Source organism: Pleurodeles waltl, chromosome 11 (assembly GCF_031143425.1).
Source record: "Pleurodeles waltl isolate 20211129_DDA chromosome 11, aPleWal1.hap1.20221129, whole genome shotgun sequence".
NCBI classification, from domain to species: Eukaryota; Metazoa; Chordata; class Amphibia; order Caudata; family Salamandridae; genus Pleurodeles; species Pleurodeles waltl.
In genome coordinates, this window is record NC_090450.1 from 68,904,526 (window position 1) to 68,920,325 (window position 15,800).

The following is a 15,800-nucleotide window of genomic DNA, read 5'->3' on the forward strand; positions in this document are numbered from 1 at the left end:
AGCCTAGCAGGCTTATCTCGGGGTTGTTCAAGTCCTGTCCCGGTCGTTTCCAGCTCCTATGTATTTAACCCTGACCAAAAGTCTGCTACTATAAGGCAGCTCCAAACCATATGTACAAAGTCTGCATCCACAAGTTTGCATAGATTATAGGACTGGGTCATGAAATTCAATCTACGTGGTGTTAAATATGTCTGATGAATGTTATTCAGTTGGGTGTGTTCCAAAAGTGGGTTTTCCAGAGACGGTATGTATATGCACAAGTACCTCACCCAACTACTTAGCATGAAATTGTCTTTCTATTACACCCTCACATCTAGTCTGCAGAGTCCTTCTTTTGAAGATATGGAAATAAGGGTTATCTAAAGCCATGAGATCAGTTTTCATCCCTTCCCAAAGGTGAGGATAATCTGTAGTAGCTCATGCGTTTGCAGTTCCTGGATAATTTCCCCAAACGTTGATGTAGTGTTCTCCTCGGCAATCCATATTCCAAAAACTGTGTACCTGGTAACCCTTACTCATCAGCCAGATCTGTTAAACTCCTAAATTGTCCTTTGGCATATGGATCCCCATCTGTTTCAAACACTACCTCTGCTCACTGTCGCAAAACGTTTTGTAACCCTCTGCTGCGGGTAGCCCTATTAAAGGCATTGCTGACCAGTTTCTTAACTACTCACACACATCAAGTGTTTTTACTGCTTGCAGTTTATGTCTCTGTGTAGATTTCAGCCTAACCACATTAACACTGCCACCAGCGCACCTTCCCTTTGCAGTTATCCAAACTCCCTCAATTCAGCAAGGTGATTCTATCTATTCTTATACATGTAGGTTGGATTTCTTCTGACACATATAAAAAGGAATACTGTTGTTACAGGGTTAAATTAAGCTGGTGAATTGACATACATTTTTAATTCTGTTTTTGCAGGATTAAGTTTAAGGTAGTGAGTTGACATCCACGTTTGAATTCTTGCTAAGGTAATGTTGTCTGGGGATAAGTCCTTCAGGTTGATCTTGGTACTGTAAGCATACAGGTAGAAGAGGATCCCAGATGTCCTGAGGGAATGGCGTAGGGGGTTCAAGGCAGAGTTTAAATAGTGTTGGTGAAAGGATCGAGTCTTGAGGAACACCTTGTTGCAGGTTGGTTATAGACAGAGCTCCCAATGTTCACTACTTGTGAACGGTTCATCAGATAGAAGGTAAATCAGTCAAGAACACCTCCTTTGTTTCCCATTTGATTGCTCCAGACGCTCAGAAAGGTGTGGTGGTTGCCTGTATCAAAGGCAACCGAGAGATGGAGAGCAAGAAGACAGACGTTTTCACTGTCAAGGATGCAAAGTGAGTTATCAATGAGCTGCAGAAATGCAGCCTTTGCACATTAAATTGGCTTGCACTGGCAGTGCCTATGCTGCTACTGATGCCCAGAGCAATAAATTATCGTCTCAACTTCACACAGCAAACCTAAAAGGGAAGTGAGTGCATCACTGTTGTTTTTTTTTTTTTACAGTAAGACAAAAGACTAGGCTTCGACTTTCAACCATCAAGCTTGGCCTCTGGGCCTCTTGGCCTCTGGGCAGACCATGGGGATAGCGACGTGTGATGAGTTTAGGGTGCTAAATAAACAATTACAGCTGGATAATCCTTACCCAGAGCTATAGCCATCACATGGATTTGGGGGGGGTACCTGGTATGGCAAGTTATTTCCTCTCTTTCTTAAATTTCTTAAAACCAGGGCCGACCATAAATTGGATTGACCGGGACAGCACCCTGCCCGGAAATACAATTTGGTGTTTATTCTGGAGGTGAGGGGGGAGGGGGGTGGAGTGGAAGATGAGAGGAGGGGAGGGGATTGATGGGGTGTTAACAATTATGCTGAGGTACATTAAGGGCTGATTACAAAGTCTTTAACGGCATTGATTGCGACCAAATGAGATAGACGATCTGCTGCTTGCGTGACATTAACCCAGGCACCTCTCTGTTGAGGCCCTCGGAATATTGGCGCCCTGGGCTAGCTTGCCCTTGTCCAAGGCCGGCCCAGCTTAAAACCCTTTACCACCAAATTCACCACCAGAGTTGAAGCATTCCAATTCATTCATTCCAATTTAAAGCTTTTTGATTTTGAGGATGAAAGCTGGGGGTTGGACGGAATCAGGATTCACATTTTTTTCTGCAATGACTACAGCAACTAGGCAAAATTACACTTTAGCGTCACAAGGACACCAGGTTAGCAGCGCTTTCCTTGTCGCATTGTGCGCACCAACTCCAAGTGCATGTGACGAAAACAAATATCTTCTTTGACAGAGATGAAAAGTAGAATAGAATGACGTGCTCATTAATTACAGTTAAAAGTCTATTAGGTAACGTCCGTCTTCAGACTACAATCAATGTCTGCCACAGAAAACAAAAAGATTTTATTTTGTTTTGCTTCAGTGTCCCTCCTTACAACCCAGTGAGCAGAACGGTTTCATTCAGTCCCTCGTGTTAATTTATAGGAACTTTCTGCACACCTAACAACATGACACCGCAATTTCTTTCTAAAAGGTACTGCTAGCAGATATGTGAAATTAAAAAAAAAAATCCTGCAAAATAATGAGAACAGGAGCTTAATCTTGCGTGCAGTACCTCAGCAGTTGTTCGAGTGTGAGGCGGCCACAGAGTCGAGAAGAAGTGACCATTTACCATGGATGATACCAAGTCATCTCAGCCTGGGCCCAGTTTGTGTGCTTTATGTTTCACAGGCAGATACACTGACATAAGAAAACCATACTGTCTCCTGGTCTCTCCTCACATGGCCTCCACCCCCATGCGGTAATTGGGCTCTGATCTGCGGCACTGTTATGACATTGACATTTTTATCTTCCTGCTTCCTAATCAATGGTTACACTATGGGGTACAGGATCCACATGAAGTATAAGTCGTATTGTGGATGCTGATCCATTTGTCAACAGTTATTAAAACCATAAAAGTATTTCATGTGAGCAATGCAGCCCTTGTTTAAATTTCATGTTCTTCTTAATCTTGCTTTTCTAAGAGCATATGTTTTTTCAGATGTGTTTCTGTAGTTTTTTTCCGGAATCATAAGACTCTTGTATAGTGCATACTGTGAACAGCGTTGATTCTAGGCGTCTGAGTCAGTTCTGGTGTTGGGTGGGTGTATATAATGGAACACAATTAAGACCTCTGGAGAAGAGACTGAAGGCGGTGTGAGTTGAATGAAGGTGAGTTATAAGCATGTTCAGTATACAGGCTCATGCAATATTTGCCCTCTCTGCAAAGCACATAGAGCAATTGATTGGTCTGTCACACTTGCTAATTGTAATTACCGTTTTACGATGAAAGTTTGTGAAGCATATATACAGAGCTGCTGAAACACTGACAGCGCCAAAGGAAAAGAAAATGCTATGGTTACAGGCGAGAAGAGAGCAGCTGGGTGCATGTGAGTGAGAAGATGGTTGGGGGCAACACAAGAAGGTACATGCAGAAGGAGAGGGTGAAAATACAGTGATGAAAAGTACGCAGAGATATGAGGGGGAGTATTTCAGAAAGATGTGGCGGTAAAGGATGTAAGTGCCTAATGGCATCACAGACTGCAGAAGAAAGTGGTATGAAGGGAAGAACGGAAGTGATTGAGACACTCCAAAGACCACTACTCCTTCCACAGACCTCAGAAATAATTTAGACTAATATTTTCAGTATCGAAACATTTTCAATTCTAATTATTCACAACATAAATCATTATTGCTCATTCACCTAATAGTGTTAGCAAGCTTAAGCATGGCTCATTTGAGAGGTATGTTCACTGTTGTGATATACGTCTAGATATAGTAAGAAAAAATAACTGAGAGCATACATGCAATTGACCTGATTCATGCGGCAGACTGAAAAAATTTTGAAGCAAAAAAAAAAAACAATTATGTCAGCTGTCTTCCATCTAAAAATTGCCACAGCTTCAATATAAACCAATGGGGGGAAATTAGTTCCTCCAGTTTTTTGTTTTTTTTCTAAATCTCCTATTTCCAGTTTGAAAATGTTCGCAAGTACGAGAGTGGCACCCGCATACTAGTCATTGCTTTGACAATGACCAGACTACTCACAAGAAAGTGTCACACATTTGGCAGCAGAATGCCACTCATGCACACTCTGAAAAGGTCGCACATAGGCATTCTGAAAACTTGGCCTCTATTTGGACAGTGAGTATTAGCACTTGTGTATTTCCATTTAAAGCACTGACTGTGATATGCAAAATCAGATAACTAAGAAGCTGGGCACTAAAAAGCTTCTCGGAATGACATTATGTGGTTAGTCTCCCACCTCGTATAAAACCACCATTGCAGCACACCACCCCCTAGTGGCGACGTCAGGAGAAGCCTAAACAGAAAACACCACGTTTAAAGCTCATTTTGTGTTCACTTCTTTGTCCCTTGCGATACATGAAATGCCGAGATTTCCATTAAGCCTAAACCCAAACGTTGTCCATGTTGGGTCAGTACACCACTACTTAAGCAAAGATGTAGACTGTATCCATATTAAAACATAGTGACCTTATCTTACGCTGAAACATGTCGGCCATGTTGAACTGGGAAACTTGATTGTCATGATTGGATGTGCGGCCATATTGGAAAAGACAGCTAGAATGGAACCCGACGTGAGGAACGAAGACTAAACTGCCCGATAACACTGTTGCGTGTCAAAGCGGCACCCATATTGGTTGTGGGTATTACATTAATTATAACGCTTCATGGAGAATAATTTGCCCGTTTTCTAAACGTGTTTTTATTTAGCAAATTTATGGCTTTTGTGAAAATATAGTGGTTCTATTTTAAAGCTTTGGACAAATAGAAAAGAGGAACAAACTGGCAAAAAGTAGAGTATTGCCATTAAAAATCCTTAAACAAAGGAATGTACTTAGCTTGTAAAATACAAAACACAGCTATAAAAGACCCCGTTGTTTTTGCTAACTTTGTGACATTCGCCTACTTCAGATTCCTTCCACTGCTCAAGCCAACGCACAAAATAATTAAAATAGCTGAGTTACAGTTGGTCTCGACGTGGGCGGGGCTTGGCCGTGTACGACTGCCAACTAGCATAGGCGGTCAGGGGCTGGTTCGCGCGCCCATTGGCCGACGCTCCCCGACGGGTGACGCCTCTGGGCGTGTCTCCGCGCGGCCTGGCCTGCCCCCTGTGGGCGGTGTCTCGCGCGCGCAGTCCCTCGCAGCGGCCTACCCTGCTGCCTCATTGTTGCCGTCCGTGGGACTGTCGGGCGGTACTTTGTGCTGGTGGTAGTGCGAAGCGGGAGGAGGCGGAGCGGCTCCGGTCCAGGGAAGTGTGTCCGCGGCTCGAACATGAGCGGCGGAGTGTATGGAGGAGGTGAGTAGGGAATCGGAGAATGTCCATGCAGTGAATGTACTCCCAGTCAGAGAGCAGTATCCGAAGTAGTTATAAATTTCATGCAGAGGACCTGCCTGCACTAGAACCCCATCAGTTGTCTCTGTTCTCCCAGTTTCATTTAGCCTATGCCCTCAAAGGCCTTATTAACGAAAGCAACACAGTTATATTTATTCAGTTGGTCACGTTTGGTGTTTTCTAATGCAAGACTCAGATACCACAGCTGGTACCTCATTTTTTAAAATTATAAATCTGGCCCTGATTATCTTGCTCAATATATCGTTCTTCACCGGACACTGTAATATTTGGAACTCTTGCAGTGTTGATTTAAAACCCGACCGGTGCTATAACACTGTCAGCTTATCGTGTGGAAAAAGCGAGCTAAGGCATAATCTGGTTAGTACTCGTGTGCATCATCTGGGCTAACTTTTTACCTTATAAATACACGTTTTACAAGGTGACCGTTGGGAAACCTGGTTAAACTGAAGATTTACACACTGCAAGAAGCACATATATCAATCTCATTAAGCTCATGCGATAAACCACCCACTGTTTTAACAAGCAGTATATTACCAGATGTCAGTTCAAGCCAAAAATAACGAATACCATTCCTAAATATAAAATATTACCAGCTGTCCACTGGACCATTAACATCATTGCCTCACACTTAAGTGTATTCTAAGAATCGTAGAAAGTCATAGAAAAATAACAAAAGACTTGTGTGTTAAAAGATTTTTTCTGATCCAAACACACAGCGCAAAGTTGTCCATCTGACAGGGACCCAAGGAGGACATGATCTTCTGGAAGACGTTGAGATGGAGTTTCCAGTTGCTGGAATCCATCAGAAACCGAGAATTCCAATCTGCGACCCAATTGTTTCTTCCTGGAAGGAATTCCGCCACTACCATTATCCTCTGTTCCAGGCAAAAATGCAAAAATTCTCTGGCAGTGTTCGCCAGAAGGTCAGACCTGATGTCCCCCAGTCGGTTAGTGTACCAGTTCGCGAACACTGTCCATCCGTAGGAGAATGCAACAGTTGCTCTTGACTGGGGACAGAGATTTAATGGAGAAAGAGCCTGCCAGAAGTTCCAAACAGTTTATGTGGAGATAAAATTCTTTGGACGACGAACAACCTCCAGTAGAGAAATCTCTGCATTGTGATTCCTAGCCCTAATGACTGCCATCTGATTCTGTGATGACGTCGGGAGTCACACCGAGAATGGCCTTGCTTCCATGTAAAGAAGCCACAAACGTAGCTCCTCCTGGGCATTGGCGGATAGGAGAATGAGGTGATCGTAACTGAAACCTTGTTGAAGAAACTGAATCTTCAGGAGTTGCAGAGTCCTGTAGCCAACCCCACAATGCGGGGCGGGGATTTAGAAAACACCGTCTGTTTGGAGAGTGTTGTCTTCACCTCCCTCTTGATAATTTTCATTTTGAGAAGTGTAAGAAGTAATTGCGGGGTCGCCCCGCACCTCCAGACCGTCATCAACTCTTCTTTTTCTTCTGCTACCTTCCCCGAATGCTGGAAGCACGCTGAAGTCAACGCCCTACTAAAGAAACCTACGGCTGACCCAAGCGACCTGAAAAACTTCCGCCCCATCTCTCTTCTACCTTTCCCAGCCAAGGTAATAGAAAAGACCGTCAACAAACAGCTGACCACCTTCCTGGAAGACAACAACCTGCTCGACCCTTCACAAACCGGATTCCGAACCAACCACAGCACGGAAACCGCCCTCATCTCAGTCACAGACGACATCAGAACCCTGATGGACAACGGTGAAACAGTCGCCCTCATTCTCCTCGACCTCTCGGCTGCCTTTGACACCGTCTGTCACCGCACCCTAATCACCCGCCTACGCTCCACCGGGATCCAAGGCCAGGCCCTGGACTGGATCGCCTCCTTCCTCGCTAACCGCTCCCAAAGAGTTTACCTCCCTCCGTTTCGCTCAGAACCCACCAAGATCATCTGCGGCGTACCTCAAGGCTCATCGCTCAGCCCGACACTCTTCAATGTCTACATGAGCCCCCTCGCCGACATCGTACGCAAGCACGACATCATCATCACCTCCTACGCCGACGACACCCAACTTGTACTCTCCCTCACCAAGGACCCCGCCAGCGCCAAGACCAACCTACAAGAGGGTATGAAGGACGTCGCAGATTGGATGAGGCTCAGCCGCCTAAAGCTGAACTCTGAAAAAACGGAAGTCCTCATCCTCGGCAACACCCCGTCCGCCTGGGACGACTCCTGGTGGCCCACGGCCCTCGGCACCGCACCGACCCCCGCAGACCACGCCCGCAACCTCGGCTTCATCTTGGACCCTCTTCTCACCATGACCAAGCAAGTCAACGCCGTGTCCTCCGCCTGCTTCCTCACTCTCCGCATGCTCCGCAAGATCTTCCGCTGGATCCCCGCCGACACCAGAAAAACCGTGACCCACGCCCTTGTCACAAGTCGCCTGGACTACGGCAATACCCTCTACGCCGGGACCACCGCCAAACTCCAAAACCGCCTGCAACGCATCCAAAACGCCTCGGCCCGCCTCATCCTCGACGTACCCCGCAACAGCCACATCTCCGCACACCTGAGACACCTGCATTGGCTCCCAGTCAGCAAAAGGATCACCTTCCGTCTTCTCACCCACGCACACAAAGCCCTCCACAACAAGGGACCGGAATACCTCAACAGACGCCTCAGCTTCTACGTCCCCACCCGCCCCCTCCGCTCCGCTGGCCTCGCACTTGCTGCCGTCCCTCGCACCCGCCGCTCCACGGCGGGTGGGAGATCTTTCTCCTTCCTGGCGGCCAAGACCTGGAACTCCCTCCCCACCAGCCTCAGGACCACCCAGGACCACTCCGCTTTCCGGAGACTCCTAAAGACTTGGCTGTTCGAGCAGCGATAACCCCCCCTTTCCCCCCTAGCGCCTTGAGACCCGCACGGGTGAGTAGCGCGCTTTATAAATGTTAATGATTTGATTTGATTTGATTTGATTTGATGGAGTCCACCTGAAACCCCCCTGGAATCCCAGTCGTTGAGAAAGAATCATGAAAGATTTTTTGTGGTTGATCCCAAAACACAGCTCCTGAAGGAGAGAAACCATCCAGGGCAGATGAGTTACCAGCAGATCTTTGTCCTGTGCCAACAGAATCATGTCATCTAGATATATTATCATGCACACTCCTCTCCTCCGTAGGTGTGCCACCACTGTTTTCAGAAGTTTGATGAGCACCCAAAGGGACGACAACAGACCGAAGGGGAGGACTTGGTATTCTTACCATATGTCTCTCCAGCGAAATAGGTTATTTCCTGTGAGATGGAGAAATGAGGGGTGACAAGTAAGTATCCTTGAGATCGAGATGAAGCATCCAATCCCTTTCTTGAAGTAAGTCTCTCAGCAGATGGATGCCCTCCATCTTGAAGTGGCTATATACCACATATGGATTGAACTCTCTGAGGTTGAGAACCAACCTCAGACTGCCACCCTTCTTTTGTTCTAGAAATACGTTGCTGCAAAAACCTTGCGGGTGAGGTGAAGAAGGGGCGATAGCTTGTTTTGACAAAAGCTCTTGAATTTCTCAGTCTATAAAAGACATGTCTTATTGGGGAAAAATAAGGGGGTGGGGGAAGAGAAGGTTGCAAAGGAAAGGTAGACAATCCTATGACGTAACCTTGTACTGTGTTCAACACCCACACATCTGAAGAAATCTTGGCCCAGCTGCGCTGAAAGTGGCAAAGCTGACATCCCAGAGGCACAAAGAGGACCAGAGGAGTCATTACTGTGGAAGTGTTGTTGGAGGCTCAATATTCCCTGTTGGGGCCTCTGTAATTAAGACTACAATATCCTCTATATCTGGTGGGATAGAAACCAGTCTATCCCTGGTTTTGGGCAATCCCTGCTTCTGGGGTAGTATCCTCAGAGAAGATCTTGTTGGTAAAAGTGGCCAGCTGACCATCCTCTGCTGCCAACGGCCCTTCCAAAATAGGGCATTGAACATTCTCTTCAGACATTTGAGATTTATCCAGAGAGGAGAAAGTGTCCATGAACTTTGCAATATCTTTTACGAACCTGTCCCCAAATAATTGACCCTCCGTAAGAGGGCCTGCTTCGACTGAGGCTAGTTCACCCAACTGAGGATCAATGTCTAGCAGTAACAACTTGAGGCGTTCCGACGCCAAAGCACAATTTTTATTACCCAGGAGGCAAATGTCTCTTTCAGTCTACCTAGCCAAGACCACTGGGTTGATGGGTGTACCTGTTTTCTGTGCATGAAAGGCCACTTCAAGGGTTTTATGCCATGGGGCATGATACGTCAAGAAGCTTATTTTACCAATCCTGGAGGGCCCTATCAATAGCTTTTTTTTTTTTAAATTGTCTTTATTGATTTTTTTTTATTTTTTTTTTAGAAAAGTCAACATGGTGGAGTCTGTCAGGCTTGAGCGTTGTTTCGTGATGTTAATCTGGTTGAGGACATTCCGATTTAAGTCTGGAGCGGACTTCTTTTTCAATACTTTTCTGTAGGTGGAGCTGCATATTCTCCGCAACTGCAGTATCAGGGGTCCAATCGGAAGATCTGAGGTGGATAATGTCCAAAGGCTCGAAGTTGAAAGGAGAAGGAAGGGTGGGGGAGAGAGAACATTTCTGCTTTTTAGAATGCTTGCAAGCCTTATGGGATTGGTATAGGAGGAGGTAGAGTCAGTAGGGGTAGAGGAGACAAAGGAATTGGGGGGGGGGGTGCAGAGGGAGTCCCGCCAGAATAAGTATGGTCAGGTAGGGTCCCTTGGGATAGCTTGGTAGTAGTTTAGAGTGGGGCCAGACTGATTCAGAAGAAGGAAGAGGAGTGAGAGAGAGGTCTCCGGGGGGGGGGGGGGTGAGGGGGTTCTCAAGCCAATTATATGAATCATCCAGGTGTTCTGAAAATGAGCCGAAGGGCAGAACTGAGAGCCATATCAACAGATGTCTTGGCAGAAATATCAATGACTTGCTCCATATTGTGATCGTAATAATAATCCCCCTCATCTTCTGGGCCATTGAGTTCAAGGCCCTGCTCATGTCTCAAGATTTATGGTTTCATGGTCACAAGAGGTGGAGCACGTCACAAGCAGACAATCCCAGAGGGAAGCAAAGAGCTTCAAATTTACTAGTACACGTGCGGGGAAGGGGAGGAAAAAAGACCCGGATCCAAAATTATTACAGTCCAAACCAGCCATTGGTAAGATACCAGTGGTGGTACTTGCTGGCAGCAGGCTTCTGAAATAATTAATTTTCCAAAGAGTTTCCAAAAAGATGAATGTCCAAACAATTCTTCAAAAGAATGTCAATTTGTCATTTGTTTTAGCTCCTGTAAATATTGTACAAGCCTGCAGGATTCCCCCTATTCTTGCATGTCAAGAGAGGTAGCACCAGCGTGTCGACTTGGAAGGTAGCAGAGTGAAGGTGAGAGCCCTGGCAGTCCTTCCCAGAAATTAGCAGGAGCAGCCCAATTGGGCTACGCGACGCGTAACACTCCCAGTGGGGCTTGACGCTGGACTGCAGCTGTGTGATGCACAGAGAGGAGGGGGGGATGGTGGGGACTAGGGGGAAAAAAGAGCTGAGATAAGCGCAACACGCTCCACCAGTAAAACAGACTTGCAGACTGGGAAGCAGTATTGGGAAGGCACAGCGTGCAGGAGAATAAACCTGCGCAGAAAACAGGTTAGCGATATACATATAAGTGCAGTAGTGCTAAGCACACGCATGCTATAGCGCGAAAGAGAAAATAACACACAATGCTCAACAAGTGTATGCAAATAGAGAGGCACTTATCCAGACTGCGGAGTAGCAAAGAAAGAGACAGGCAAGGTGGTGCCACCCCCACTTGCGTTGGTTTACCTCTGCTCCTAATGCACTTATTACATCTAATGAGTATACCGATTGAAACTCCTGTCTTCGGTGTCTTTTCCTGATACAGAGAATTTCTTTGATCTGTTGAGCTGTGTATGTCCCTATGCTTTGCTTTGTGTTTAAGTACATTTTGAGCTGGAATTGTCAGTCGGTTAAAGCTGATGTACGCGGACCCAGAGATGCTGATCATCAACGGAATGTGATATCGCACCTGTAGTACGTCAGACACAGCACAAGGCAGGGTTGCCCATTCCCATCTCTGCTGTTTCCTCTGGAGATGAAATTATAGACGTGTGACCAGCAAGTTATAGAAGACTTGCTGCTTTACATTCAAGACCCAGTGACTGGCCTGTCTTTGGTGATAGTGACAACTGATTTCTTTGTCTACTGTATGTGTTCTGACTTCTGGCACGAGGCATGTCTTTTCTGGCTGAAGGCAGTGAGTGTTATAAATGCAAAGGGTGCTGGCCCACGTTTCCCATGTCCTTGTATACCACCCTGATGAGCATCGAATGCAGGGAATATCCTTAAATTGCACTGCACGTAAGACTTTGACCTTTTGGAAGGGATTCCCCGCTGGCTTCTTTTTTTGCCCAAAATCTGTTTGAGTTTTCAAGGCATTACCACAACACAGCATAATAGTGCAAGATACAGAGGTTGAGTCAGAAGTGCGCTTGTCACGAGCAGTACAGACATTAACATTGCAGAATCATGGTGGGAGGGTTACCTTAACAAGTGTGGGGGACAGGGGAGTGTTGTCAATATTAAAGAATTACCTTGTGTGTAAACATGCGTGCCACGATGATGTGTAGGGAAATACCCACCCGACAACGCTCCTACCAAGGAGGTACGGGTTGGAGGCCCATGCATTCTACTCTGTCTGGGTTATGGGTGAGGAGGCATCTCAGAGAAAGGGCTGAGGGACCCCTCGCTGCCGTGTCTCGGTGCAGGAGCTAAAAGGTCAACAACCCAACAGGGAAACAAAGAAGGAAAGGAGGGAGAAAAAGATTCAAACATGATGGCTATGTCTCCAGCCACTTTGTAACAATGGCTGGACTGTCTGGGGTGGATCTGAAAGGAGAGGGGTTGGTCGGGGCGGGAATAGTCCTGTGCTCTAGGGTGTCCCCGCTGGTGTGGCCCATCATTGGAGACAAGGGCGCCTCAAACCTTTCCTAGTCCAGTCAAACAAGTGAATGGGTGGCTGGAAGCATAGGTATTCTAGCCAAGGCATGTAACCAACAAGGGTCACCCAGAGGCGCAGGACATTTTTTTTATCAGAAGAGGATAGCTTATGAGTCAGTTGCTCCTTTGCCAAGGTGTGCCAGAGCCCTGTGAACTAGTACGCAACATGAGAGGCAGTGGGGGGACTTTCAGGCCAAGGTTATGAGCTGCTTTGCTGTATCTGTCATATGCCATACGAGGTACTAGTCGGCATTAGTCATTGCTTCTATGATTGTTGGGCGAATACCTAGAATAACTTTGTGATAGTCTGCCGGGATCGGGTATCCCAGCACGCCATTTGTGTGGCTCTGAATATCCTTCCAAAATATGGCAATAGGTGGACATGCCCCCAATATGTGGTGAAAGTCACCTACCTGCGCTCTACACCTCCAACCTGAAAGTGACGTTGCAGGGTAAATAGAGTGCAAATGTCCAGGGGCATAGTACCATTATGCCACGATCTTATAGGCTGTTTCTTGTTGGGGGAAGTTTAGGTACATTTTGGGGATTTCGCTCCATAGTATTTCCCACTGTTTCATTGATGTCCTTGGCACTGTAAACCCTCCAGCTTCTACCGGGAAGGTTTCCCTTGATAATGAGCCTTACCTCCAGTAACACTTATTGAAATGTGTTTGTAATTCTCAACAGGCCGCACTGCACGGAACTACATTCTCTCATTACAGCTTGATATGGAATGATGGCAGAAAGTGGGTGGTGATCAATAAATTTCATATGGCACTGCTTGAGGAGGGTTGTACCTGACTTCTAGTTGTATCATCTGTGCAAATCCAATCTGTAACCAAACGGATGACAGACTAATGAACTACTGGGGTTCTCTGTAGTTGGAATGATACATCTGATCTATGCCTTTGATTGGGGCACTGTTATGGCAATACCTACTTGACCATACTGGAAGAGGTGCATGAATAGTCCTGGAGAGTCCTTGGCCTGTCATCCTCAGACACCTATTTAGAACTTGCCTAAATTAGTCATTGTGGCACAAGACAGAACTAAAACAAATCAGTCCAGGCTCTTGTGTCAGTGACTGCGATATTCTGTGCATATCTGATGGTATCGGGCAACCCTAGGACATCTGGGCTGTGAAGTTAATAACTTATGAATGCTAGTCTGTGGCCGCATATCTGACTTGGGAGTGTGGGGTACTAGAACTACAGATCAAGATTAGTGCTAATGAACTGGGACCCTGGTGGAAAAGCAGATACTCTATTATTTATTTATTTAACATTTTTATATAGCACCACAATGTATAAGTGCTTTACATAAAACAACCAAGTCTACATGAAACATCCCTTAGAACAAAACCAGTAATAACCATTGCAACAAGACAAGCATCAGTTATATAGCAGTAGTATTGGGATGGACGGTCAGATTACTCTAGCCAGGTACAAGAGGCAGATTATTGTAGTGGGACAAATATAGTCCGAAGAGATGAGTTTTCATGTGTGTAAGTAAAGACATCAAGGTATGTCTTTCTATAAAGTCTGCTGATAGTGAGTTCCACAAAAGCGAAGCAGCACTTGAGAAGGGTTGATGTTTAGCATTGGTAGTTTTGAAGGTGGGTAGCTTCAGTAATAGATTATTTTTACTTGTTGATGTTATGTTTCTGCCTGTCTGTTTGAACATCAAAGCGAGGTCGGATAGGGAGTTGAGGTTGATCGCTTTGTAAGCCTGACGTCCCAATTTGAACTTTATTGTGGTTCTAGTCTCTGTATCTCATCCAGAATAGGTCCATATAGGCAGATGTTTGCAAAGCGGGCAATGACTGTTCGTAGCACCCAAGATGCAGAGTTGTGGAATGTACTAAATGGTTACACTAATGAGTAGGAGGGTATTGTGACAACCTCTACAGCATTATCTTGTAACAATAAATCAGAAATGGCATCTTTATGGTATAGGAATTGCAAATTCTCAAACATTTGTGGTCAAAAGTGGTGGGGACAGATTTGACTACCTTGGTCAGGATGGTCCTCTACCAAATGAAGGTGTCTACTTGGACCTTGCGGCTACCAAGAAAAAGGCTCTCTGCTAGTGCAGGTTCCCTGACCCGGCTTTTTGTTGTTTGTGTAGCACAGAATTGCTATAGTTTGAAAGTCTACTTATGCTCCTAAGATGACCTCAATGAGTTGGCCACACCAGTTAGCATTGAGAAATCTCAGTAACTGCTTTGGAAGTGGATGCACTGGCTATGCAGGAAACCATTTTGATGAAGCTTTGAAGGAATTTGAGTACAGACTGCATGGCTTTTTTGCTTTCGGTGGACATTGGCGTAGGAGAGGTAGCTTACTTCTCTACCATCCTGCTCTGTATGGATGTTCTTATGGCCAGAGACTTACCGGGGGATTAGTGTACTCCATGGTGGATTGTCTTCTCCTGTGTGGAGACTGCAACATGCAAAACAAAGCTAGGTATTTATGTAATTTGTAAGTGCTGTATATAATTGTATCACATTGGAAAAGCACTTTAGATCCATATGTTGGCTGACCCCATACAGTGCTGTTGCTGTGAATTTGTGGAATGAGTTGCCCATTGAAGCTGTTGAACAATTGAATTTTTTTGTTTTGTTTCAGTGTTATTTTCTTTTTATAATTTGAAATCAAATGTAAAAAACAAGCATTTGCAATGCAAGGGGTCTCGTGTTTGCTCTAGTTAGAGCTATTTGAGTTGTAAATTCCATACTGGACTTTTCTTGCCACATACATGTAAAAGTAAAACAGTTGCCATAAGCAAGCAGAGTGAAAGTGCCACGGCCACCCTGAGCATGAGTGCGAAGGAGAGATCCAAAAGGAAAAAGAAGTTTGCTCACAGTCAAACATATTGGCAAACGTGCAATTATCTGTGTAACAGTTGCGATGGCCAAGGCGGTAACAAAACTGCTCCAAAGAGGGACACACGTAAAGCATTTACAAATGATGATAAAGGATTTTTGAAAGGCAAGCCCACGAACGAGTGATAGTGCTTGGCGTTCGGTTTGTGTGGTTAAAAGCCCACAGCGATTACAAAACGTCCGCATGCATGCGTTTGACCAGAAAAATAGAGACCAAGATCAAAAATTAGCCAGGTCATGTGCAGTGTTATACTATGTAGATTTGTAGAGCTCATGTAGGGTATCCTGGTGCTGAGCAGGTATGAGTCTAGGCACATCAAGGGGCTAGTCGGACTAATCGAAAAGCCAGTTCTTCAATTTTCTTGCAGAATTCAGTGAGCGTGGAGGAGGCTCTTATGTGTGGTGGCAGATCATTCCATGCAGTAGGAGCAATGTAGGTGAAGGCTTGACTGCCTGATCTGGTTTTCTGT

General features: G+C 45.6%; 1 protein-coding gene across 1 annotated transcript in view; it reads left to right on the forward strand.

The window, feature by feature from the left end:
- The first annotated feature begins 5,194 nt into the window (after positions 1-5,194).
- Positions 5,195-15,800, forward strand: part of ACTL6A (actin like 6A) — a 74,845-nt gene continuing 64,239 nt past the window's right edge. The window contains exon 1 of the mRNA XM_069213081.1: positions 5,195-5,361. Coding sequence (XP_069069182.1) covers positions 5,337-5,361 — 25 coding nt within the window. The 5' untranslated portion in view covers positions 5,195-5,336. The remainder of the gene's footprint in view (positions 5,362-15,800) is intronic.